The 27,736-nt window shown below is 44.1% G+C and overlaps 1 protein-coding gene and 1 pseudogene across 1 annotated transcript in view; both read left to right on the plus strand.

Annotated features, from left to right (window-relative positions):
* Positions 1 to 9,345, plus strand: part of LNPEP (leucyl and cystinyl aminopeptidase) — a 106,292-nt gene extending 96,947 nt beyond the window's left edge. Inside the window, exon 18 of the mRNA XM_075541307.1 lies at positions 851 to 9,345. Coding sequence (XP_075397422.1) covers positions 851 to 982 — 132 coding nt within the window. The 3' untranslated portion in view covers positions 983 to 9,345. The remainder of the gene's footprint in view (positions 1 to 850) is intronic.
* Positions 9,346 to 27,092: 17,747 nt separating this feature from the next.
* LOC142440909 (small ribosomal subunit protein uS8-like) lies at positions 27,093 to 27,518 on the plus strand (annotated as a pseudogene).
* The last annotated feature ends 218 nt before the right edge of the window (positions 27,519 to 27,736 follow it).

Consider the following 27,736-nt stretch of genomic DNA (forward strand, 5'->3'; position numbering starts at 1 on the left):
TTGTTGAAAGAACTTCGCATCTTAAAGGAGAAATACACATGATTGAGCCTCCAGAGAATCCCGTAGACCAGGGATGTGAATAGTCTTGTCCTGTTGAGTGCAATAGGAAGTGGATTGTTGCAGAACCAGTTAGGTTAAAATCTAACCCCTTTTGACCCACTTTAATTTGTTCTGATTTAAAAATATTTCTTACTTTTTTTAATGAGGTTTTTCTTTTAATTGTTTTGGTTGGTCTCTCTCTCTCTCTGATTTTTTGAGAATGTGAAATCCAGGCTAGGTAAATATATAGTAACTCAATGAATGGTTTTTTGCGGGAAGGGCGGGGGTGGGGTGGGGTTGGAGGGAAATAGGAAGCCAGGAGCAAGAGCAGAAGGAAGAAAATGTTCTGGAGCTGATCATGGTTATGTGACCAAAGTATTGAAGATTCTGAAGGAGCCTGGTGTCGTGGTGGTTCTGTGTTGGGCTGCAGTCCCCAAGGCCTGAAGTTTAAAACAGCTAGTCTCTCCTTAGGAGAAAGATGGGGCTATCTACTCCCACAAAGAGTGACAGTCTGGGAAGCTCGCTCCGGAAGTTCTACTCTGACCTACAGGGGCAGTATGAGTCAGCATCAACTCGATGGCAGCGAGTTTGCAAGGGTCTTTTTGGTAACTATTGAAGTGCATGATATGTGAATTATATGGCAAAACTAATTTTTAAGGTAAATAAGTGAAAAGCTTTACAGTGTTTTGTAACATTTTATTAAAGTTTAGAATTTTTAAATAAAGAACATCACATTCATTTATATGAAAAGGGTATTGTGAGTTACCTGAGATTCACATTCTTGTCTTTTATTTCTCCGTGGAATTTACAGGTCCGGGCATTTTTTGAAAATGAGTCAGAGGCAACGTTTCGGCTTCGCTGTGTTCAGGAAGCTTTGGAAGTCATCCAGCTGAACATGCAGTGGATGGAAAAGAACTTACACACGCTGACGCTGTGGCTGTAGCATGCACAACCGCACCTCACGTGGCCACCCACTCAGAGCTTGTCAGCCTGGGCTCTGCTGCTCTGGCAAAGCCAAGGTGAACCCAGGATCGCTGCTGAGTTGTTTGCACTCTTAGGGGTTCGAGTTAACTCAGGGCGCGTCTGTATTTTTCATCTGTATTTTCTGAGCGTCTTTGGGCAATATGTAGTTATTTATTATAAAATTGTATTTACCTATATGCCAATCATCTACAAAAACAGTGATTAATTTTTCTACATCGTAGATAAATAGGAGGGGGAAAATTGGTTTGGGTATTCTGTTCTGTTTCTCAAGACCAGAAAGTGCTGACACGATGAAACAAGGAAGGGCCCACCAAGCGTGCCCAGTCTGGCCTGCTGGCCTTCTCCGCTTCCTGTCCATGAAGTGAGCTTCAGGTGGTGGTGAGGACGGTGAAGCCGGGCCGGAGAGAACTGACCTCACGTGTTCAGAGCTACATCAGCTTGGCATTTTTATCAGTCCTTTGTTTCCTTTTTTAAAAAAAAAAAAAGGTTTAAATAAGGTCTATCGCGATTGTGGTTTTCTCCTGCAGAATAGCCACGTGCTACCGAATTTTTAAAATTTTGCTGAAAATCTAAACCTCGAGGCCAAAAGATTATATTTTCCAAATACCTAAAACTTTCTTTAAATGTATTGTAGCATTACCATAGGAAACTGTTCCAAACAGAGTTGGCTTTAATTAGAATTCTTTCATTCACTGATGTCGAGGTGCACCTTTATCACGCTATCCCGTACATACACCCTATCAGAAATGCTTCTCCACCTCTGACGGGCATTTTGTGAGCGCTGATGGCCATTCATGGTGACATCTCTCTCTCCTGGGAAGAATATAATCTGCTTACGGTCTCTTTTGGCGTGATAGATCATAGATGTTTTCTCTCTAACCAAACCCATATGTGAATTTCACTTTTATGACAGAGTAGCACATCAGAAGCCTATTTTAAAATAGGGTCTTGGAGAAACTGAACATTTTTATTTGTAATTCACCATAGTACCTTAAATAGGAATGAAGAAAATCTGGGAAAGGAGTCACTGAAATTCTGGTTTGATATGGTGGAGTTTGAACTTTTCCCAGCATCAAAAAGAGTACTTTAATTGATAATCATAGTTTTGGTTTTTGTTTATTTTCTTGTGGCCAAACTAACATGTTAAAAGGAAATGAGGAAGGATATCCAAGCCTGGCATCTTCACTCCTAAAGGAGAAACACTGTACTTGAATTGTTTCAGCTATGCATACTTATACCTAGATGGTTGTGTTTCTCTGATTCTCAGAAGAAAAGCTTTCTTCCTAACGATTCTTGAGTTTTTTCTATTGTGTTACAGCTTCTATGTACATAAAAAAGTAGTCACCCACCTGTGCGCACTTACACTCCACAGAGTCAGACCACGGAGAAAGGTCACCTTATTCAGCAGGTGTGAAGTTAGAATATGTGAGATGTGTATAAAATTATATTTATTTTATGGAAAATATTTTTATAAAACAATGAAAGGACTGGCAAACTAAAAGCCTTCTTTAATCCTAATGTGTTTTCCCCCAGTTGTTTTTTTTCTCAACATTTAACTATTTCAGAGTAGAGAATATTATATTCTGAGTCATCTAAAAAATTCTTCACAAAACTTATTATGTGATTTTACATATCCGATCCTCTGTGCTTCAGTAAATGAATGACGGGCTCGTGATTTTGAAAGTGACCGTGTTTTTATAGACTTGGAGGGGACAATCCCAAACTGGAGGGCTGTGGTGTTGGTTTGGGATTGGTTGCTGGATTTTTACCACGCTGTTACTGAGTTCCACTTTGATACCTAGTCTTAAGTTCTGTTACTTCTCAAGAGCAGTTAGGATTCTTCAGTTTTACCTGCCCATCTTGACATTGCTCGTGGCGTACATGTTAACTCTACATATGGCAAATCTTGTCTTCTTGTCTGTCTGTTCTTTTCCTGTGTGTGGTGTGGAAAGTGTTATATGTAAATGTTATCAAAACACAGACTGAAAAGAGACAACTTATGCTCTGTAACTGTGCTCTCCAAACTGTTCATGCCCACGATTCTGATCCACAATACCTATGTTACAAATTTTATAGGTCTCACCTAAGTTCCTCTAGAATTCTATGCTAAGCTATCTCATCTGTCGAGGACTTCTACCAACCAGAAATCGGTTAAATAAGGGTATGATGTGTAGTATAATATGGATAAATGTAGCTTTCAAAGGATTTTTTTCCCCAAAAAACTTTTTTCTCCACCACTTCTAAGAACTCAAATATATTGAAACACAGAAGTTCAAGTATGCTTTTTCATGTTAGCACACAGATTCCACACTGAATTAAATGATGTACCTGCTTAACAGGTATTATTTGTCTTGTATTACTGAAAGGATGCCCATTTAATATTATTTTAAGGCACATCCTACTGGATTATTAGTAAAGATCGATAAAGTTGGAAATTAAGGGGGAAAGCATATGCCCTGGTGATGGGAAAACAGTGATGAGGCCAGTGTGCCCTCTTCAGAGGAAGTAATTCAAAATAGTGGCTGTAAGTCAGGTCGGCTTCCAGTGTCTCGGTACCACCGTCCATCTTGTGGTTCTGTTGAGGTCTCGTTCACTGAAATTGTGGCATTTATCCGTGTTAGCCTGTTCCTGAAGAACTTTCTCGCTGCCACCGCTCTCCTTACCCTCTGAAGTTGTGTGCATAGCATTTTCACTGTCACGTTACTGCCGTTGGTCTCTGTCGTGGCAAAGGGGCTGCCCGGCAGAGCGTTCCTGTGATCTCAGGACAGCAGCTCCTGGCGGAGCTGCCAGGCGGCGGATTCGGTCAGGTTGGACTTAAGGATTGAGGTCCTGAGCATGGCAGAGCTCCTTCCCTTCCCTTTGCCTCTCTGATGGCTGTTTTGGAGTTGATTCCCTTCTCTTTTTCTGTCCGTTTACAATCTGCACGTATCGCTGTGAGGGCCGGCTGATGCATTCTTTCATTTTGTGCTTTGTTTTCTGCCTGGGCAGGTAAATGTCCAGTGAGAAGTGGAGGTCCAAAAGGGTGTCTCCCTGCTGTCTGCTAGTGCCTGCCTGATGGAAGAAGAGTGGATGGATTTCTTTGAGTGGTTTTAGAAAATGTACCCATGTGTTGGATACCTTTTCATGTCCTTCATTTTGTGCCGTTTTATCATGAAGAACAGTGAGATGTTGTGAAAAGGGACTCTCTTCCCGCCCCCACTGGTGCTCTGGAATCAGCTCCGAGAGGAGGTCTTTGGCGTCTTTTCTTGAGGCGATCGTGCTGGGAGGGGAGTGAGCGGGAGAGTTCCTTTTGAAACTGTCTGCACATGTGTGTGCTGCGGTGTTGTGCACGCCCCTTCATTTTCTGTGCTTCCGACACTGCTCTCGTGAGCACGTAGATGCCTGTTGGACTCTGGAGGGCCCCAGGATGACCACTCTCGGTTACTTCTCTCCTGTTGGCTGTGTGGACAATGACCACGGTTTCTAGTCTTTTGAACTCATCTTGTTGTGATAGGTATTATGTATAATTCATCTAAATGCTCTCTGCTTTTGTATATTTTATACTCCTTTGTGTGGATTCATCTATAATGAAAATTGAGGTTCAGAGTATGACAAATGTCCTCTTTCCCTTTCCCTTATTGCCTCTTTGGGCAATCTCTACTAATAGAGTAGGGTGTTTGCTTGCTTGTTTGTTTGTTTGTTTGGGGAGTGGCATGTAAAGCATGAACTTAGTACATATAAATATATTTGCTACTGCATTGTATTATTGCATCATTTTGTACTCTGCCCTTCTCATGGACAGAAATGTACCTAATGAAACGTGGAGGTCCGGATGTATAGCAATCTCCTCTCTCCCCTTCCCTTATTGCCCCTGTGGGCAATATCTAATAGAGTAGTACTTGTTCAGCAGCTTGTCTGTCTGGGGTGTGGGGGGGGTGCTGGTTCACGGCAGGGATATGTATTTAATGTATATACATGTTTTTACGACGACTATATTGTACTATCTCATTAGGTTCCCAGTCATCACATGGACTGGGAGATACCTAATGAACCATGGAGTTCCGGATGTATAACTATCTCCTCTTTTCCCTTTCCCTTATTGCCTCTGTGGGCAATCATTTAGAGTAGTTTGGGCTTTTTTAATGTTTTTTGGGGGGTTTGGGTTTTGTTTGTTATCAAGGGAGGTGGGGGGAGGGGTTTCAGGGAAATGGTATGCACTTTATATACGTGTGTATGTTTGCTACTTTTTTGTTACTTCACTTTTTACCTTGTCCTTTTACATGGATGTTTTGATGTACTATAAAAATCGAGGTTCAGTCTATGACAATTCTTTCCCCTTCCCTTATATTGCCTGTATAGCTAGTAGATCAGTTGATTAGTTTCCGGGATTTTTTGGAGTTTTTTGGCTGGGGGTGGGGCGGTGGGAGGATTAGAGGGAAGGGGCTGAGGCTAGATTATATATTTTTTCATGTATGTCCGTGTTTAGATGGAAGCGGCTTGTTTCTATGGGATCTCATTGGGTTCCCAGTCCTACGTTTGGACTGTGCGTTCCTGAGGAACATGGAGTTCTCGGTGTGTAACGATGTCGTCTCTTCCCTGTCCCTGTGCATCTAGAGAGGCAATCATTTGTAAACAGTTCGGGGTTTTTGAAGTTGGCTTTTTGTTATGTTTGGGGGGTGGGGCAGCTAAAGGCATCACACACTTTTTAGAAAGGTGTATGTGTAGATTTTGTTACTCTTTGGTGCTGTTTCACTTAGTACCCAGTGTGGCGGTCTGGGTGTCTGAAGGAAGCCCTCCTCTCCTCCCTGCCCTCTATGCCAGGGGGCGGGGGGGCAATCATTGTAGACTAGTGTAGGATAGGTGCTTTTTTTTAAACTTGTGTGTACTTTAAAAATGTATATAAATATTTTTCTGTTGCTTCACTTTGTGCCTAGCTCTTTCCGTGGATACCTAGGCATTTCTTGAAAATTGAGGTTCATTCTATGAAAACAGAGCTCCCCTTCCCCTTCCCTTAATGCCTACTTGGGCAACGACGAGTAGAGTAGGATTTGTGTTTGTGCTCGTGTTTCGTTTGGGGACTTGTGTGTCCGAAGAGCAACTCCGAGACCTGGCTGCCCAGGCGTAGTCGCTCCTGCTCCCTTCCCAGAGCCTGCGCGACCGCTGAGCAGGCCTGGAGGGCTGCGGGCAGGCTTGTCTGTGTGTCGGGACTTTGAGTGGGAAGTGTGTGTGTGTGTGTGTGTGTGTGTGTGTGTGTACACTGTATATAAATGTTTTTGTTCTTCTTGGTGTTCCAGTCGTGGTGAGCCTCTGCAGGACTCTGTAGGTACATACTGCAAGGTGAGATGAATTCTGTGAGCGATCTCTGCCCTTTCCCTGCTCCTTGCTGACTGGTGGTGGGCAATGGTAGAAAATAGATGTTGGTAGTTTTTAGGGTGTGGTGGGTATATATTCTTTTTAAGTGTATATAAAAGTTTGCTACATTTTCTATCTTATCTTACCGATTGCCAGTCCCTCGCTGGGACACAGTAGATACATAATAGAACATGGAGGTCCAGACGTATGATAAATCTCCTCTGTCCCCTTCCCTCATTGCCTGTGCGGCAATAGTTTTATAGTAGTTTGAAATTGGGGGGTTTTTTCTTAAGGTTTTTTTACTTGGGTTGGTAGTGCTTAGGGGCAAAGGACAAGACATGTACTTTTTAAAATAATGTATATAAATGATTTTTCTTACTGCTTTCCTAGCTGCTTCTTTTCATGGATGTATAAGTATCTGATAGACATTGTGGGTTCCTGTCTGACAAACCTCTTCTTCCTTCTCCACTTCATTGCGCGGGCAGGCAGTAGTGAGTAGATAGCTGTGTGTAGTGTACTTGTCAGTTTGAGAAATGTATCGTTTTGACAGGGAAATATTCTTGCTAAAGGTAAGTAATGATTTCATTTGTTCATACTTCATTTTTGTATTCAGTTCTTCGCATGGCACTGTAGAGACCTCATGAAAATTGAGTTCCATGATAGGACAGATTACTGTCTCCTTTCCGACATATGTCCTCACTTAGCTGTTGCTAGTAGGGCTGTTGGTGTGTTGTTATTTGGGTTTTTTTCCGTAGGATGTCTGCCTTTTAAGCTGTGTACATTCCCACAGATAGCTTTGTTCTTCGTGTCCTCATTTCTTGGTAGTACTAGGTCCTTTGCAGGTCTCTGAGGTGCCTAACCAAAAGCAAGGCCTGCTGAATCCTGCCGCCTGCTCAGAGAGCTAGCTGTGTGATGGTGTACTAATGAGAAAGACCATGCAGCAAATCAGCTGAGGGTTGTTTGGATGGGAGAAGACACTGTGCGATCTGATGGAGTTGTGGAAACTAATCAGTTGCAGCATTGCTTGTATTGATTCAAACAGAATGAGATTGCGAGAAGGGACTCGGGCTTTGGAAATTCCAGAAAGGCAAGAGGGCAAGGCTTTGTGAAAGTGTGTTAAAAGTTCATCAGTAGTGAGTCTTTGAGTCGCTGCTAATGTAACTAAGCCAGCCGTGGGCCTGTACCATAAACATGCTGCCCAGAACATATTTGAAGGTCTTTGGGAATCACTCCTGTTACAGACCTTGAATTCTAATTTCCCTACAGAAGGCAATGGTAGTCCTGGCAATAGCAGCGCCCTCATATTCTCGGGGGACATTATTTTCACTCTTGCGATGAACCTTTTGAGCTATTGCCATGGTCCCAGTGAATGAGCAATGTCGGCCCAACACCTAATCCAAAGGGTTTGGGGGGCAGTACTTTCTACCTTTCAATACCGAGATACAATGCCAGATTGTCCTTATTGAGCAATTCCGCTTTTTGTTTTCCCACCACAGTGAAGAGTTTGCATTTAGCTGTGGTCGGCATCTGCCCCTCTCCCAGCCCCACAGCACTGCCCTATAGGATCACGGCCCCTTTTCACATTTACAATCCCTGTAATTACAGGGACAGAGACCCAGGAAGCAAGGTAGGTAGGCACAGGCTTATTCGTGCCTATTTACGAATCTATAGTAAACATTTTTTACATGGCTTTGACCACATCAGACATGAGTTAAGGCCCCACAGGGAAACCAGGTTGACGTGCCCACTCCTGGTCAGAGTTCTTTGTGTGGCCGCATCTCTTCACTCTGGTTTCTGGTGACTGGACTGACCTTGTTCCTTTCTCCTGTCTGTCTCCAGTGCCTACACTGTTAGGAGCCAGCTTCAATTGTGTTCAGAAAGGCAAACCACGTCAGCTGCATGTTTGGGGCTTGCATTTCGTGCATCCAGACCTGCGTGCGTGCTTTTAGCATTTTTGTACCATATTCCACTTTGTCTCTTCATCCACCGTATGGTATGTGTCACAGCGCCACGTCGTCTGTGCTAAAGAAATGCTTGTGTAAAAGAGCTTTTCTTCCCTCCTTCCTTCCTTCCTTTCGTGTTTCCCCTCCTCTTTCCTCCTTGAGCACATTTGTTTTGACATTTATAGTAATGCTATTTTATGCTGAAGATTTGCCATATTATCTTTAAGAAATGTTGATAGGACTCCTATAGACAATTTGCAGAGACGTTACTTACTGTTCCAAGATCTCAGGTTCTCGTGTTGAAACTTAGCATATATCTGCTGATATTTATACCTGCTGCTGTAGGAGGAAGAGAAAAGAAGATTCCTCCGTGACGCATTGACCTTTGACCATAAATGAAAGAGAAGGGAGCACCTTTCCAGAGCTAGCCATGTGGTCATTAGAGAGAGCTCTGAATTGGTCCTTACTTTGAAGTGCTCCAAAGGAATACAGGTCGTGGCGTCACTGAAACGCTCCAGGAGCTGCTCTGTTAGAAAGCACCAGGACAAGAGCGCACGCACACGTACGTGTAGATAAAAGGAGAGCTGAAACATAATTGGAGTGTTCGCAGTAATTAACAAACTCACATTGAGACAAAACTTAGTCTTACCGCTCTTTTGATTAAAACCAAGTGTTCCCTGTTGCTGTGAAGAATAGAACCTTTCAAAGGCTTTGGAAAGTAATTACTTGGGAACTTGTTTTTTAAAAAGGTATTGCATTTTTGTATTTATGCATCTATAAAGATCTTCAGTTCCTCGGGTGTCAGCTTGTGGGTGGAATTCTAAATTTGTATTATACTCTGTCTTTTGTGGAAGACTTTGCAAATAGAATATATATCTATAAAATATTGTATATGCAATTGTGTTGTTTCAATAAGGGAAAAGGCTTATTTTTCTTTGTTTCTGATGACCTGTGCATATGGCCAGCACTGACTGAAAGGCATGTGTAACTGCAAACACTGTTGCTTTTTTTGTTTTTGGTGAAATAAAAATAAAATATTTAAATACAATTATTGTATGGATTCTGAATGGAAACCCTCTAGCAGGACCTTGACCACACCTATAACTTTGCTAACTCACCTCCTGCCTCACCAGACCCGCAGAGACCTCTCCGCAATGCACCGAGGGTTTCTCAGCCTCTAGCCTCTTCACTGTCTGCATGTTGGCCCGGGTGGGCCTCATTGTGGTTGTCTGGCCTGGCCTGTGCACCCCTGCCCAGTGGTGAGGATGTTCACCAGCACCCCTGGCCTGTAGCCACTCCGTGCCAATAGCAACTCCCCCAACCAGATGGGTTCACCCAAAATACCGCCAAATGTTGCCAAATGTTCCCCTGGGGTAAGGGGCGGATGGGACCAGAATTTAAATGACTCCATGGGCAGGGGCTCAGTTCTATGAACTTCTCTAGAGCCGTTGTTCATTTCTTTACAGCTCTGTTCCTGGTCTGGTCTTCAAAAGAAGCCTCTCTTTTGTTCTCATTGGTGGTCTGGTAGAATTGGGAACTTCACAGACAGAGCGGGGAAACGTGGAATCCGGATTTTCATGATAGGTTTTTAGGACTCACACTTGAGTGTTGATAAATGTCTTCTGACTCACTCTGTCCTCCAAATCCTATTCCTGGAGACGCGACACTAGGATTTCTTGGGCATCACAAATGATTAAGCCCTTGTCTGCTGGCCAGAAAGAGAACCTTCCCCTAATTTGTCCCGAACTTGGACTTCCAACTCTCCAAACGTTGAGGAAATCATTCTCTGTCTTTTGAAACTACCTACTTGTTTTATTACAGCAGCGCTAGGCCCCAAACCACCTGACCCGACTGCACTCCTGGCCCCACACATTCTCCTGGGCTGCCCGTGGATTCCCGGCACGTCTCGTCTGAATGCACTCAGCAGCTGCCGGAAAGAATGCTGGTGCGAATCCACCCATGGCAGTTGGAAGAAAGGCCTGGCAATCTACTTGCCAGAAACAGCACTGAAAGCTCTCTGGAGCCAGGTCTACCCTGGCGCAGAGGCCGTTCCCGCAGTGCCTTTTTCGGTGTGCTATTTGTTGTATTTTAGCGGTGGCATTGCCCTGCACCTGCACAACCTAGCGCACCACGAGCCCAACGCCACCCGCGGCCTACAGTGAGCTGCTGTGTGCAGCTGAGGGCGCTGTTTGTGACTGTTTGCTAATTGCCGACCCTGCTCCCAGGAGTCTCATCCCTTCCTGCAAACGGCTTAGCCAGTATTTCTTTCACCCAAATGCATGGTTCTCATGAACCTTATCTGCCTCTTTAGATTGGCAACAGATTTCGTGCCGTAGCTGTGTTTGTCCAGGCTAATATGAAAATTGGTTTCTAATATCTGAGCCATCCTGACTGGATTGAAGAAAGCAGCCTTAACCGAAGCTGAAAGAGGGCAGGCCGGCCATCCTCACTCGTGAGCTGTTTTCATGAGCCGCTCATTCAATAAATATTTGTGATGGTTTATTACGCAGCAGGCCCGGGCCGGGATGGGAGGCCTGACTGTAATGTGAGAAGGTGGCTGGCCGGGGAATGCCACCTGGGTTTTATAAACACTGCTGGCATGGTGGGTGGTAGACAGGCATCGGGTATTTGGGTTCACAAGGAACAGGATGAAAGGTGTCATGCTGGGGGTTAGAAGCTATGAGGCTGGTCCTTCAGCCTACTGCACCCCAGCACAATCGTTCCCAACGGGGTGTGTTTGGGGGCACACATTCCCCAGCCATCCATGTGTGCAGTGGAAGGTGAGGTGCAGCGGCCTCCCCCCAGCTGCTGCTTCAGTGGCCACAGGTAAGCCGCCTCGCACTTTTCATCACAGTAAACTACAGGTATTCAATCCCCCAGGTGTTCCAAGTGAGTGGGTAGGGGCTGCAGGTGATTGCCTGGTTCAGTGAAACGCCAGGGTTCCCCTGAATTCTAATTAGTCATAAATGAGCCTCGCTGTGGCTTCGTGTTCTAAGATGGTCCTCAAAGCAGGGAGGCTGGGCTCTGCACCTCCTTTCAATGACACGTGGGGCAACTGGCAACTCTGCAGCTGTCACCGAGACCCCATTTGTGCAGTCCCAGAGCCTAATCAATGTGTCAAACAGTAAAAGGGCCGTTGGCCTGGTTTCTGATGACAAGCATCCACCTCAGTTACTGCTGCAGCTGAACGTGCTCAGCTGTTCGGTGGGCGCCCAAGCAGAGGTGCCTAGGAGGAAAGCCCAGGTGACCTACCTCTGAAACCGCAGCCCCAGCGCTGCTTCTGCTCTGTGGGGCGCGGACCCCGGAGCGACCTCCACCACAAGCGAGGCGTCCATCTGTGGCCTTGCCAAGATCTGCACCTTCCCGAAGCTGGAGTGCGCTCTTCTTGGAAGACTGCTGCAGCTGCGGCTGCGACTTCGGCTGGGTTGGGGGGTCGGCGGAGCTCCGGCTCCCCTGCTCTGGCCCAAGGCCCTCCGGGAATGCCTAGGCCCTGCTGGAAGGCCTGTCTGCCCAGAGGTGGGGCGGAACTGCAGGGCCCCCAGCTCACACAGAGAAGGGGAAAGCGGACGGGATGGCAGACTCCTGGGAAAGGAGCCCAGTGAGCGGGCTCCCGGGAAGGAGTGGGCTTCCAGAAGGAAGCCGTGGTTTCGCCGTGCACACCAGAATGGAACTGCCGCTGGGCCATCCTCGCCGTCCGGTTCCGGTCACACTGCTGTGCTCCCCAGGGACGTCGCCGACTGGTTTTCCTGATTTGTCTTAGTCTCCACAAGCCTCGCTGACAAATGAGAAGTTTGGGGCAAAGCAGCCTACTGAGAAGTACGGTGACCAGACGTCCGCTTTGGGCGGGACAGTCCGATTTTTAACAATTTGTCCCACGTCCCATGGCGTTTTTAAAAAGTCCCGATTTTTGGAACAAATGCTCGACAAGCTAGGGAACGGCGGGAGAATGGGACGGGAATAGGCGGTTTTCGGCTGCCTTGTGGCTATGTCGCCAGGATGTGAGTTTTATATTAGTTTTGTTAATTTTATAATGTTAAACTTTAACGATAACAAATAATTGTTGAGAGCTGATTATCGAGAACTGCTTATCAAAGTTCGCATTGCTGATCAGCTAGTTGTTGGAATTCGACCACCATTGTTTGGACTTCATGAACAATGGCATTTTTGGGCATTGACAACCACGAAAACATTTTGTAACTGTCTCTCAGACGACCCACATCGTACTGCGTGCTGGTGCTCGTTAAACAAGTGATATCAACAAATCAGCTAGTCAGATAATTTAGGTAAGTAATTTATTTATTTCATAAATACATAAATTTTCTTGAATTTAGCAGATAGTGCTCATATTACTTATATTTTATTGTGGGGGCAAAAAAGTCTAGCACCGGCCTTGAAAGTGACACTTACGTCTTACGTTACGGCAAATTCAGAGAAAAAATAATACAAGTTAGTATTGTTATTATTTAGAAAGAAATATAGGATTAAAATAAAATTTCAAATATAATTACTTTATAACAATCAAATTAATTTAATTTATAAGCTAACAATAAAATATGTTCATGTAATTATATACCTACTTGCTATGTTTTTAAGCAATATGTATATAATAATTTATAATATAATTTTAAATTTTTAAAAAGATTTTTAACATAATGAGTAAGAAAAGAGGATGCAAATTCAACAATGATCTAAGAAGTGAATTTCCTTTTACTAAAAAATCAAAAGCGATTACATGGTAAAATGTGAGAAATGTAATGGTGAATTTTCTATTTCGCACGGCAGGAAAATGATATTCCAAAACACTTAGAGACACAGAAACATGAAAGATATTTAAATACTGCTGCATCTTCCTCCAAAATGCAGGAATTTTTTCGGAAAACGAATTATGGAGGCAAAGAAAAGAAAATAGCGTGAGCAGAAGGACTTAGGTCTTTTCATGCTGTTAATCACAACCATTCCTTCAGATCTATGGACTGTACATCACAAGTTGTCAAAAAGTTAACCAACAAAAAATTTGCCTGTGCTAGAACAGAATCCAAGGCAATTGTGTGTAATGTACTTTCCCCATATGCATTTCAGAATTAAACAAAAATCTAGAAAAAATTAATTTTATATCCATATATTCTGATGCATCTAATCATAAGGATATAAAGTAATTTCCAACCATTAGATTTTTTGATTCAGAAACTGGAATAAAAATTAGAATTTTAGATTTCGTTTCTGTGCCCGGAGAAACTTCTGAAATAATTTTCAGTTCTATTATTAATATTTTGGATAAAAACAATTTAAAACACAAAATGATTGCATATTGTGCAGACAACACGAACGCAAATTTTGGAGGAAAAGTGAGAAGAGGTACAATATTTTTTACAAATTAAACAAAAACCTTAATCAAAACATTATTGGTGTTGGTTGTGCAGCACACATAATACATAATGCCATTCAAACAGCTGCTGATTTGTTGCCCATAGATGTGGAAAATATTGTTATTAAAAATATTCTTATTTCTATATATATACTGTGCGCGTTGAAACGCTTAAGGAATTTTGTGAAACTGCGGAAGTCAAATATCAGAAAATACTTGGATACAGTAAAACGTGCTGGTTAGCTCTTTTGCCCGCTGTCGAAAGAATTTTGAAAATATACAATCCTTTGAAATCCTATTTTCTATCACAGGATAAATGTTCTAGAATTTTAGAAGAGTTTTTTGAAAAAGAATCTTCAAAAATTTGGCTAGAGTTTGCACACAATCAAGCAGCTCTTCAAAATGCTATAAAACTTATTGAAGGTGACAAAATTTCGGTAATCGGAGTAGCAAATGAAGTTAATAATGTAAAATTTCAGTGTCAAGAGCGGTTAGAAAATAATTTTCTTCAGTTAACTATCTGTATTAGTATAAGCCAGCTAGAAGCACAAGGTGCAATAAATCGTGTAGATATCATGAATCACGTTAAAAAGTTCTATAGTAACTACATAGATTATTTAGAAGAGTGGACAGTACATTACAATGATATTGAACATTCTCATTGGGTTACATTATAACAAGAACATAATTGGAATGATGTGCAAAAATCATTCAATCATATTACTTAAAATTTCCCATATAGTAATATTTCTGAAAATGAACTTTTTAATGAGGTGTCATTATTAAAAATATATATTGATAAGGAAAAGGTTAAATCTTGGGCATCAGCAAAAATCACAATAGAGAACAAATGGTTAGAAATATTTCATCATTTTGAAACAAAGCATGTTCTATACAGTAATGCACTAAAAATTGTGGGATACGCGCTGCCCTTACCAGAAACTAATGCTGCGACTGAACGCGTTTTTTCTACGGCAAATAAAGTGTGGATATCAGAAAAAATCACAATTAAGTGTTGAGACTTTGAAAGCCATTTTATGTGTGAAATGTAATTTAACAAATTCTTGTAAAAATTTTCATGACCTTTTAAACAACGACAGCAATCTACTAAAAAAATTCACTCAAATGAGAAATATGCCAAAGAATAAAATAATCGTCTTGGGTGATGGAAACAGGTAAAACGCTCCGCTGCCAACTGAATGGTGGATGGTTCTAGCCCACCTTCGGGTGCCTCAGAAGCAAGACTTGGCCATCTACTCCTCCCCCCACCCACACCCACCCCAACCCCGCCTCCTCCAGTGGAAGCTCCACGGAGCGGAGCGCTGTTCTGCTCTGCCCCTGAGAGGGTCACTGGGTGTCGGTCAGCGCCTCCATCTCCCTGCCGTTGACTTATTCCATCTCAAAGCTCATCTAGAGAGCAGGGTAGCACTGCCGCCTGGGATTCTGAGACTACCGCCTTTCTCCCGCACCCCAACTGATGAATTCTAGGAGCGGCCCTGCGCTGAGCCGCCCAATCAGTAAACCCGGAGCCTCCAGGGCTCCTTATTTCCCCGTGTGTGGTGGTCACCTCAAAAGGACTTCCCACCCCTTCCTGGAAACTGGTTCCCAGCCATTCAGGCCAGAGGGCTCCACTGGCCAGGCGATGACCAGAAAGGGAGCTGGTCCTCCAGGGAGGCTTGCGCCAGCAGGAGCTACAGGAAGGAATATTTCCCAGGCTTCTCTTCAAAGCTGTTCCCTTGGTTACCTAGGAGCTGCTTGTCCCTATTCAGACCACCGGCCTGCTTCCCCCACCCCCCACCGCCATCCAGTTGACTCCAAGTGTGTAGGGCAGAGAACTGCCCTGTTGGGTTTGCAAGTCTGTAGAGGGGTCCAAGGGTTTGCAAGTCTGTAGAGGGGTCCACAGCCTCATCGTTCTTCCTCAGAGTTGCCGGTGGGTCTGAACTGCTCACCTTGCAGTTAGTAGCCCAACTCATAGTCCACTAAGCCACCAGGGCCCCCCACCTACTGAGGCCATTGATTTGTCTTGAGAAGGAATGCTGTTTTTGGCATCCTCGAGTGAACTGCTGCTCGAGCTCTTGGGCCAACGGGTGTTTGTGGAAAGCCCCCCTTTCACGCCTTACCAGCCGAGTGCTACAGAAAGATCATCGGCTGGTACACTCCCATCAGACTGTTCTGCTCAGGTAAGGATTTGAGAGCCTCGGCTGCTGGGACTCTGCAGAAGAGAACAGTTTGGCAAGCATTTCAGTAGGATTTTTGCCGCTTCGGCTTCCACAAGTTTATTCCAGATGGCAATGTTTTGAGACCAGCAATGAACAAGTCTTGACTTGGGATATGAGCTTACTAGTGCCCCTTACAGACTCATGGGCTCATATGCAGAAGCTTCTGGGAGCAAAAGAAGCCCACCCACAGTAGTGGGACATCTCCCTGAAATGCAGACCAGCCAGGGCTGGGGAGAAGACACAAAAACAGGCGGGCCAAGTTTCCTGAAATTGCATGTGCTCTTTCCCGCTGCTCTGAGCCTCTGTCCATCATTGATTAGAAGCCATTTCTGGGCCTGAACACAATAGTAGACAGAAGGCCTTATTTTGTTTGTGCATATTGTGGTTGTATTTTCTTCCTGAGACCTGGCAAAAAGATGTCGGGTGTGTTAGACAGGGTTCTCTAGAGAAACAAAACCAGGACACTTATGATTTTTAGATAGATATATACAACATGAAGAAATTAAACAGCTAATTAGTTGTTCATTTTATGTGTGAGCAGTACAGAGCGCTCACTCAGTTCAACTCACTTCTATGAAATAGCTAATTTACTGGCAGTCGTTCAACTCACGAGGGCTGCTGGGTGGAAGTCAAGGAGGCAGACAGCTGAGTCTTCTGTGAAGCAATACAGGCAGTCTGGCCACAGGCAGCAAAACTGCAGGGCAGGTTACCAACAGTCAGCAAGATGACAGGGTCCGACAGTCCCCAGTACAATTAGTGGATACACCAGCAGTGTGGTGAAGCAGGTCTCAAAAGAACCTCAAACTATAGCAACACGGTCCACAGGTTGGGTGTCCCACAGGTAGTGTAGCTCACAAGTTGAGGCAGAGAACTAGTCTGATCCTCAGAGAGCAAGGTTGGCACAATAAACCTACTTATCACATAGGGTAATGAACTCTAGAGCAAGGCGGAAGGCAAAGCAGAAACCCCAGTAGGATATGAAGGCAACCTGGGGCAACCCAGGGGAAGTAGTGCCAGCTCAGGCACTGGACTGGAGGAGAAAGCAGGAGTCGGAGGTTCATTATTGAGGTCTGGTCTCTCTAGAGAGGAAGGGGTGGGCTCCCTCCTGGAGGGTGTAGGGGAACCCAGGTCATGCCTGTGCTGCTTTCCAAGTGGTAAGAGAACAGGGCCATCAGAGAAAGAAGAGCTGGGATTACAGAGGGGAATAAGAAAGGAGGAGCTGTATTTATCCAACTCTGAGAAAAAGAAAAGACAAGAATTACGTTATAGTTATTTGTAATCTTACCCAGTTGAGAGTCTATGGTAGTTACATAGTCTCTTGTCAACTTGAGGGGATTAAGAGTGAAGGGGTGGAGCCTAGCCTGTCAATCAGGTCACAGCCTGATGATGCCTCCTTGTAGGCCTGGCCTTCTCATGAGGATTCTGGAAACTTCCTCTTTTCACCCTGGAAGGGGTCACACACTCTGCTTCACCTTCCTGTTGAGCAGCCACACGGAAACCTCCTACACCAGCGCTGAGATGTTTCCACTGCCACTGGATCCACAAGACCTTTCACTCACCAGCCTGTGATCTTCCTACATTTGGCATCATTGCATGTGCTGTGTGAGTCAAAAGAGGAATTTATAGACTAGGGATGGACATATGGGATATTATTGGACTTATGGACTCTGGACTGGGCTGGGATGTTTCCTTGATATCCAATTGCTCTTTGATATAAAGCTCTCTCTTACACTGACATATGACTGTCTCTGAATTTGTTTCTCTACTCAACCCAGCCAACAAAGTCATACATGGAAATTCAGAATTAGAGAAGCTGAAAGGTAAAATGTTTTAAAAAATAAACTCTGACATAATATAAACTAAAGGGATTCCTAGAAGGTGGGATCTTGGAGAGCAAGAAAGCTGCCCAAGTAGCTGAGGGCTAGTCCCCTGGAGGAACCAGGAGGATCTCAGCAGATTCCTCTTTAGGGCAGGGGGCACAGGTGCATGGAGAAGAGGGAGCAAGGCCAGCTACTGAAGAGCTGCTGGATGGAGTGAGGAGAATTTGGGAACTAAAAGGCTGAAGGGTTGAGTCCAGCCATAGGTATCTCAGAAGAAAAGCCTAGTAATCACCTACAACCACTCCTCACTTATCAGCGATCTTGGTATCTGACCGTTTGAATTCAGAATGACTGTGAAAACCATTCTCATGGACTAGACCCCTCTGATAGTCACCTAGAACAGGACACCACAGGCCCTGCTGATGACCAGGTCACATAAGGGACAGCAGCCAACTGGCCACAAGACACCTTTTCCCATATGTTGCCATATCTCAGTGTAGTCATAGAAGGCACAGGGCATGGTCAGGAGGACACAAGATTGCTGGTGCTCAGAGGGAAGTCGTGGGGGAGGCAGGTGGGCAAAGGGAAGAAGAGGGTCTTAGGATCTAAGGTCCAAGTCACTAAGGGAGGAGTGGGTGTCCTGGTGAGAAAACAGCCTTTAAAAGCCTCTGTGTCCTATGGACCACGGCTTTGTTGGACACCAGCGGGATTCCCATAAGCCTCAATGGAGTCAATTGCAACTTGGCTCAGGTTCGTGGATGCAGTGAGGTGGAGAGGAACATTTCAAAGAGATGTTCTAGATGTGTAGTGTGTGTAGTGTAGCCGTGTCTTCAATCAGGACAGACCCTGAGTGCAGGTCTACGTTTTTCCTGCTTTTCTTCCTTGTCTAATTATTGTTAGAAATAGGTGCAGCTACTGTGCTTTTTATGATGAAATGTGCAACTCCCTAGAGTTAGAAAACCAAAAAGGAAGAAAGAGCATGCTCGGCATATCTTTAACTAAAACAACTCAAGAAAAAATTCAAACCTCAAATTGCAATATTGAAACATTTTAAGGGCAAAAAGATGGAAGGAATACACAGAGTTACTGTGCCAAAAAGAACTAGTCGATATTCCACCATTTCAGGAGGTCACATATGAACAAGAGTCAATGGTGCAGGAGGAAGAAACCCAAGTGGCACTGAAAGCATTAGCAAAAACCAAGGCTTTAAGAATCGATGGAATACCAATTTAATTGTTTCAACTAGTTGATGAAGCTCTAGAAATACTTGCCTATGCCAGGATATTTGGAAGACAGCTGCTTGGCTAATGGACTGGAAGAGATCCACATTGATACCCATTCCAATTAAACGCTGAAATTATAGAAGAGTATCATTGATATCATATAAAAGTAAAATTTTGCTGAAGTTCATTCAACAATGATTGCAGCAGTACATTGATAGGTAGCTGCCACAGGTTCATGCTGGATTCAGAAGACTTGATACAAGGGATATCATTTCTGATGTGAGATGGATCTTGACTCAAAGCAGAGAATACCAGAAAGATGTTTACTTGTGCTTTATTGCCTAGGTCAAAGAATTTCACTGTGTGGATCACAGCAAACTATGAACAGCCTTGAGAAGAATGGGAATTCCAGAACACTTCATTGTGCTCATGAGGGAGTTGCACATGGATGAGGAGGAAGCAGTGTGAATTGAACAAAGGAATACTGCAGGGTTTAAAGACAAGAAAGGTAATGAGGAGCTAATACCAAGGGCTCGAGTAGAAAGCAAATGTTTTGAGAATCATGATGGCAACATATGTACAAATGTGCTTCACACAATGGATGGTGGATGTATGGGTTGTGATAAGAATTGTTCGAGCCCCCAATAAAATGATTTAAAAATAATAAAAAAATAAAAACAAGAAAGGTAACGAGGAGCTGATACCAAGGGCTCGAGTAGAAAGTAAATATTTTGAGAATGATGATGGCAACATATGTACAAATATGCTTGACACAATGGACGGGTGGGTGTATGGATTGTGATAAGAGTTGTACGAGGCCCCAATAAAATGATTAATATATATGTGTGTGTGTTCATACCGTAAGAAAAAAACAACAAGAAAGGTGTGTGTCATGGTTCTATCCTCTTACCACATGTATTTAATCTATATACGGAATAAATAATCAGAAAAGGTGAATTATATGAAGAATGTGGTATCAGGATTTGATATGCAGATGACACAGCCATGCTTGCTGAAAGTGAGGAGCACTTGCTGAGGAAGATCACAGATTGCAACCTTCAGTGTGGATTGCAACTCAATGTCAAGAAGACTAAAACCCCTACAATGGCACCAATTAGTAACATCGTGATAAATGGAGACAAGGTGGAAGCCATCAAGGATGTTAACTTGTTTGGATCCACAAGTTTTTGTCTTGCTTGGATCCTCAGCCAATGCTCATGGAAGAAGCCGTCACCTGGCACATACCCTGGGGTAAATGTGCTGCTGAAGACCTGCCTCTTGGAACTGTTGGAAATTAAGGCTATGCCTTTAGGACTAAGATGTGGCTGACAGAAGCCATGGTGTTCTCAGTTGCCTCATAGGCATGTACAAGTTGAATATCGAATAAGGAAGACTGAAGAAAAGTCAATGCATTTGAACTTCGGTGCTGGTGAGGAATGGTGAACGTACCGTGGACGGCCAAAAGAACGAACTGGTCTTTCTTGGAAGAAGTACAGCTAGAATGCTCCGTAGAGACAAGGTTGACGAGACTCTGTCTTATGTTTGTTGGATAAGCAGAGACCAGTCCTTGGAGAGGGACATCCTGCTTGAAGCTTCATTGGATTAAAGGCATGTACAAGTTAGATATTGAATCAGGAAGGCTGATTGAGCATTTTCATGGTTCACCTTCGATTTTAGGGAGGGATGCATGTGTTGGAAAAGCGCCAGTTAGCAGGAGAGAATTGCGTTTCTGTCTGCTACCTGTGGAGGAGGACGTTTGCGTTGAAGGACTTGTGCTTTGGGGTTTTGTCATCCGCAGGCTCTGAATCCAACTCCTGGCCAGGAGAGAAGGGGGGCTCGCAGATCCTGCAGCTCTGAGTGCTGTGCAAATGATTTTGTCAGCCGCCGGCCCTGAGGCATCCCTTTCGACTGAAGCATCTTGGAAAGGCTCACCGTGAAAACTGCGGCCAAGCGATGCAGAGGGAGGAGCTCGGGGATCACAGTAAGGTAAAAGTTGGCAGCATTGGAGGAAACCATTGCGTTTTTCTTTCCCTGCCTTTTCCCCAAAACAATCCTACCCTCCCCACTTCTTTTCCCCCGCTTTTGGTCTTAATTTTGAGTTCTCTTCATGGAAAAACGATGACCAGATAACTAAGACTAAATCCAAAACTCTGCCCATAAGACAGATGAGGTGAAAAGGTGGTTAATGGATGCTGCACGTCTCTGTTTCCTTGGCTCTGAGATGCTCGGACCTCAGCCAGCGTTCCGTCAGGGGAGCCGCTGCTGTTGCTGTGATTATGTTCAGACGCTCTGTGCAGAGGTAGGCGTCTCCTCATCTCAGCGTTCCGTATTCTGAAGATGGCCTTGCTGTTGTTGGCTGCCATCCACTTCACCGTAGTCTTCTGTGCACGGTCATCCTTGAAGTCACCGTAGTTAGATTTTCTGTTAGCTAGATATGATGGTTTTCTACCAGAAACGGGTAATAGAGAAGGAGGAGAATGGAACCAGGAGGTGGTTATGACTACACATCTGTGGGATGGAAGGGGCGGAAGATAATCCGGCACAGCCACGTTGAAGGGGAGAGTCAGCTGAACCACAGAGGCATTATGCAAAGAAACAACCTTGTCTGGGGATTCACTCAGAAATGGACCGAGTGCCAGGAAGGCAGGAGAGTAGGAGTCAGTTCTCCAGAAGCAGGTGTGTGAGCAACTCATCTTCAGGAGACCCGAATGGCTTGCATCAAAAGCTCAGTTGTTTTCAGAGGAAGCAGGTAGAACTCTAGATCCAAGGACAAGCATAGAGCAAGACAAACAGCACACAGGCTCGGTCACCGAGGGAAATGGGGAAACCTTAAGGGGATGTCTCATAGCAGAAACTCGATATCGAGCTTTCAGGGGCTGATTATCCAGAAGCAGATCACAGGTTTTCTGTGGTGCGGTGGTCGTCAGGTCCCATAGAGTTGGTTCCGATGTGCAATGGAAGCAACACTGCCCAGTCCTGTGCCATCACCACAACATTGTCTTGGATGCGAGCCCATTGTTGCAGCCACTGTGTCCATCCGTCTCCTTCAGGGCCTTTTTGTTTTTGCCCTTCTACTTTACCAACCGTGATGTCCTTCTCCAGGGACTGATCTTTCCTGACATGTCCAGGACTTCAAGGCAATCCACAAAGTTTGTTCCATTAAAAGAATCAACGCTAATGCCTGGGGAGGCCTCGGTCCCTTGGGTCCGTCACTTGCTGAGGTACCGACTTCAGAGGCCACCGGCCCATCGTCGTCATGCTCCATAGCGCCACCGCTGGCTGGAACATCTTTCTTTAGTATCATTGGTTCTTGCACATATGCTACCTCCTGAAATGGTGGAGTGTCAACTAGTTCTTGATATAATGACTCTCTTTCCATTTTCTTTTGATACTTTCTGCATTGTTCAACGTTTTGCTCTCAGGATCTTTCAATATTGAAACATTGGCCTTGAATTTTTTCTTGAGTTCTTTCCATTTATACAGTTTGCTGAGTGTGTTCTTCCTCAGGTTGTTGAAACATTTCGGTTGCTATCCCATCAATTTCTGGAGCTTAGTTTGTGAGTGATACTTTTTAAACTTCTTCCTTCAATACCTTTGGTTCTTACTCCTTTACTGCCTCCTACAATGATGAAATGTTGACTTTGGTTCTTTTTGGTAAAATGATTCTGTGGGTTCCCCCCTCCCCATCTTTCTTTAATGCTTCCTGCATCATTCAATATTTCACCCACAGAATCATTCAAGATTTTCCCCATAGGATCTTTCAATATTGTAAGTCGAGGCTTGATTTTACCCCCTCACTTCTTTCGGTTCAACATATGCTCACTGCGTTCTTCCTTTTTGGTTTTCTAACTTTAGGTCTTTGCACATTTCAATATAATATTTTACTTTGTCTTCTTGAGCTGCCCTTTGAAATTTTCTGTTCAGCTCTTTGGCTTCATTATTTTTTCCATTTACTTTAGCTACTCTATGATCCTGTCTTTTTAATGACCTTTCGTTTTCTTCATGCAAGATGTTCTTGATGTCCTCCCAAAGCTCACCAGGTTTTCCGTCATTAGTGTTCAATATATCAAGTACATTCTTGAGGAATTCTCAAAATCCAGGCGGGATAACCTTAAGTCAAAGTTTGACACTAGTGGACTGTGCTTTCCTTTTCTTCAGCTTCCACCCGAGCAAACTGACAGTCTGGGCCACGGTGAGCTCCTACCCTGGTTTCAGCTGCGTCTCCAGTGTCTCTTCCCCAGATGTAGTCAATCTGGGTTCTGTGTATTCCATCTGGAGAAGTCCATGTGTATAGTTGCCATTCATATTGTTAAAAAATGTCTTTGCTATGAACAAATCACTCGTCTTGAAAAATTCATTCTAATCACGCAATACAGCTTCATTTCTGTAATAAAAAAATATTTTAAATTTTTATTTTATTATTATTTTTTAAAATAATTTTATTGGGGGCTCATACAACTCTTATCACAATCCATACATACATCAATTGTATAAAGCATATTTGTACATTCGTTACCCTCATCATTCTCAAAATATTTGCCCCTGGCATCAGCTCCTCATTTTCCCCTTCCCTCCCCGCTCCCCCACCATCATGAACTCTTGATAATTTATAAATCATTATTTTGTCATATCTTACACTGTCTGACATCTCCCTTCACCCACTTTTCTGTTGTCCGTCCCCCAGGGAGAAGGTTATAGGTAGATCCTTGTAATCAATTCCCCCTTTCCACCCCATCCTCCCTCCACCCTCCCAGTATTGCCACTCTCATCACTGGTCCTGAAGGGATCATCTGTCCTGGATTCCCTGTGTTTCCAGTTGCTATCTGTACCAGTGTACATACATCCTCTGGTCTAGCCAGACTTGCAAGGTAGAATTGGGATCATGATAGTGGGTGGGGAGAAAGCTTTTAGGAACTAGAGGAAAGTTGTATGTTTCATCGTTGCTATATTGCACCCTGACTGGCTCGCCTCCACCCCAAGACCCTTCTGTAAGGGGATGTCCAGTTGCCTATAGATGGGCTTTTGGTCCCCATTCAGTACTCCCCTTCTATCACAGTGATATGATTTTTTTGTTGTTGTTCTTTGATGCCTGATACCTGATCCCTTCGACACCTTGTGATCACACAGGCTGGTGTGCTTCTTCCATGTGGGCTTTGTTGCTTCTGAGCTAGATATCTTCAAGCCTTTAAGACCCCAGATGCTATATCTTTTGATAACCAGGCACCATCAGCTTCCTTCACCATGTTTGCTTATGCACCCATTTGTCTTCAGCGATCGTATCAGGAAGGTGAGCACACAATGATATGATTTTTTGTTCTTTGGTTGCCTGATAACTGATTCTTTCAGCACCTTGTAATTACACAGGCTGGTGTGTTTCTTCCATGTGGGCTTTGTTGCTTCTCAGCTAGATGGCTGCTTGTTTGCCTTCAAGCCTTTAAGACCCCAGACAGTTTATCTTTTGATAACCGGGCACCATCAATTTTCTTTACCACATTTGCTTATGTACCCATTTTGTCTTCAGTGATCATGTAGGGAAGGTGAGCATCATGGAATGCCAGGTTATTAGAACAATGTGTTCTTGTGTTGAGGGAGTATTTGAGTAGAGAACCAATGTCCGTCTGCTGAATACTTAACTTATACATATATGTACATAGATCTATTTCCCTATTGTTATATATAAATATATTTACATCTGTACATAGCTGTATTTAGACTCTATAATTGCCCTTTGCCCTCTAGTTCTTCCCTCCTTTTCATTTTACTTTCTTCTTGTCCCACTATCATGTTTGGCTCTCATTTGGGTTTCAGTAATTCCTCTCAGCTACATTGCCCTTGATCTAGCCCCATCAGGCATCCTATGCCCTCCTTGCCATTGATTTTAGATCACTTGTTGTTCCCTTGTCCCAGGGTTTGTTAACATCAATTTTCTCCCCACCTATCCCTCTCCCATACACCTCCAATTATCAGTCCATTGTTTGTTCCATCTTTCTTCTCTAGATAGACATGCAGAGACAATAATAAACACAAAAACAAGGCAGAGCAAAATAAAACAACAATGACAAAACCAGCAACAACAAAAAGAAAGAAAGAAAACACCTACAAATAGTTCCAGGTCTGTTTGTTGACCTTTAGAAGTGTTTTTTGGTCGAATCTGATGGGGGTGGCAAGCCCTGGCTCCAAAGTCTATTTTTGGTATTCCCTGGGGACTTCATTGCTTTGCTCCCTTGCTGCTCTGTTGCATGCCCTTAGTGTCCACAGCCCCTCCTCTCCCCCTCCCTCCCCCCCTCCCCCCATTTGTTGGGGTCAGATCAGGCACAATTCCCACACTGTGCCTCCTCCAGTGTTGTTCCTCAAAACTCTATGGGTCTGTGAGAATCTTGTGCTGGGGCCAGCCCTAAGGTCCTCTCTGTGCATTGGCTGCTCTGAGCAGGAATATTGTCCTTGGGGTTTGTTGGGCCAGGATGTGTTCAACTCTCCTTCCCTCTTCCTTTGGTCCTGTGTGCTCTGATCAGATTCGCCCCTCCCCCTGAGCTGTAGCTTCAGTGATATCCTCTGAAGTGAATTCTTCAGGGAAGGCAGGGATGTCCATGTAGTTGGGATTGGGGCCGGCCCCGCAGACCTCTCTATTGGTTCCCTGCTTCATGCCAGTATGTTGCATTCACATCTTGGTGCATCAGGTTAAAGTCTGATCCCTCTCTCCTCCTCCTGTGGAGATTTAAACAACACCCTCCCCTTGGCTGGGTTAGTGCTCTGTTCCCCTGCTACCCATGTATTTTTCCCCGTCCTGCTCCTTTTTAGTTGGCTGCCATATGTAACCCTGTTGCCCCTAACTTTTGCATTCCAGTCGCCAATAATTATCAATGCATCCTGATTGCATATTTGATCAATATCAGACCAAAGACTTGGTAGAACTCTTCAATTTCTTTATCACTGGATTTGGTGCATAAATTAAAACAATAATTTTATTTATTGGATTTTTTTTGAAGGTGGGTAGCTATAATCCTATCACAGACAACATTATAGTTCAAGACAGACCTTAGAATGTCCTTTTTGACATTGAATGCAATGTTATCCCTCTTGATTGGGTCACTCCCAGCATCGTAAACAACACAATTTTCTGATTCCAAATGGCCAATGCAAGTCAGTTTCAACTCACTAACATCTATGCTATCAATCTTTATGCATTCCATTTCATCTTTGACAATTTCCAATTTTCCTAGATTCACACTTTGTATATTCCAAGTTCTGATTATTGGTAGATATTTGCAGGTGTTTCTTCTCATTTTAAATTGTGCCCCATCAGCAAATGAAGCCGCCAAAGACGACCCCAACAGGCTTTATTCACATCAGCACGGTTGGCTCACTTTGAGAAGGCAGCTTCCTCAGTCATATTTCAGGTGTCTTCCAAACGGAGGGGCCCATCCTTCAGCACTCTCTCTGATAATGCTCTGCTTCCATTCATTAGGCCTGCAGTGTCTGATGTTTTAATGCTATGCAAAACGTCTTTGGTGGCTAGTTCCTCTGAAGTGGGCAGTGGATTCCTACTTTGTAGTCTGTTCTTCGTTAGCCTGGAAGCTCTGCTGAAGCCTGTTCACTTTGGGTGACCCTGCTGGCCTTGGAGAGACCAGTGGCATGGCTTCCACCATCACAGCAACACACAAGCCACCACAGTGTAACACACTGACAGATGGTGGTAAGTACATACAGAAAGCCGTTTATGTCAAGAAAATTAATCACAAGTGAAGAAGTTTCAAATCTATGCATCCTACCTCAGGCTGGGGGTTTCTCATGATTGGCATCATGGCAGAAGCTAATGAACCCAAGACCAGCAGTCAGAAGACAGGCTTCTGGTGACTCTCAGGATTGACTGGCAATATAGCCGCCACTGCCCACAGAACCAGAGGTTTCATGAAGGTGAAGCAACCAGACCCAGCAAAAAGCAAATAATCTTTTCCACAGCATCCACTTTTATTGGAAACTGGTCACATTCCTGAAAAAAGTTGATTGACTATTTGTAGCAGATCTCATCTTGGAAATGATTACATTAGATGTGGAAGTGATCCAAAGTACCGTATATACTTGTGTATAAGCTGAGTTTTTCAGCATAAAAAAGGTGCCAAAAACTGGGGTTCGCCTTCCTCTTTCCACTATCTTTTCATGCCGCCATCATGGTGCGCATGAACGTCCTGGCTGACGCTCTCAAGAGCATCAATAATGCTGAGAAGAGAGGCAAGTGCCAGGTTCTCATTAGGCCATGCTCCAAGGTCATTGTCCAATTTCTAACTGTGATGATGAAACACAGCTACATTGGTGAATTTGAAATCACTGATGATCATAGAGCTGGGAAAATTGTAGTGAAACTCACTGGCAGATTAAACAAGTGTGGAGTGATCAGCCCTAGATTTGACGTGCAGCTCAGAGATCTAGAAAAGTGACAGTACAACCTGCTCCCTTCACGGCAGTTTGGTTTCATTGTGCTGACGACCTCTGCCAGCATCATGGACCATGAGGAAGCCAGGCGAAAACACACAGGAGAGAAAATCCTGGGCTTCTTTTTCTAGGGATGTAATGCATCGAAACAAATAAAACGCCGAATGGAAAAAACTGGGGTTCGGCTTATACATGGGTCAGTGGTACCCCAGTGAGGTGTAACATCTCGCTGGGGACCCCCTGAGGTAATGGGACCAGCACCCGTTATCTCGTGGGTGATTGCTGTTTCTCCACTGTTCATTCAAAGCCCCACTAACACTGAAGGGCTTTGAATATTTGTTTATTCACATTTAACCAATCAAAGCCGTCCAATATGTGGACG

Source organism: Tenrec ecaudatus, chromosome 2 (genome assembly GCF_050624435.1).
Source record: "Tenrec ecaudatus isolate mTenEca1 chromosome 2, mTenEca1.hap1, whole genome shotgun sequence".
In the NCBI taxonomy this organism is placed as follows: Eukaryota; Metazoa; Chordata; class Mammalia; order Afrosoricida; family Tenrecidae; genus Tenrec; species Tenrec ecaudatus.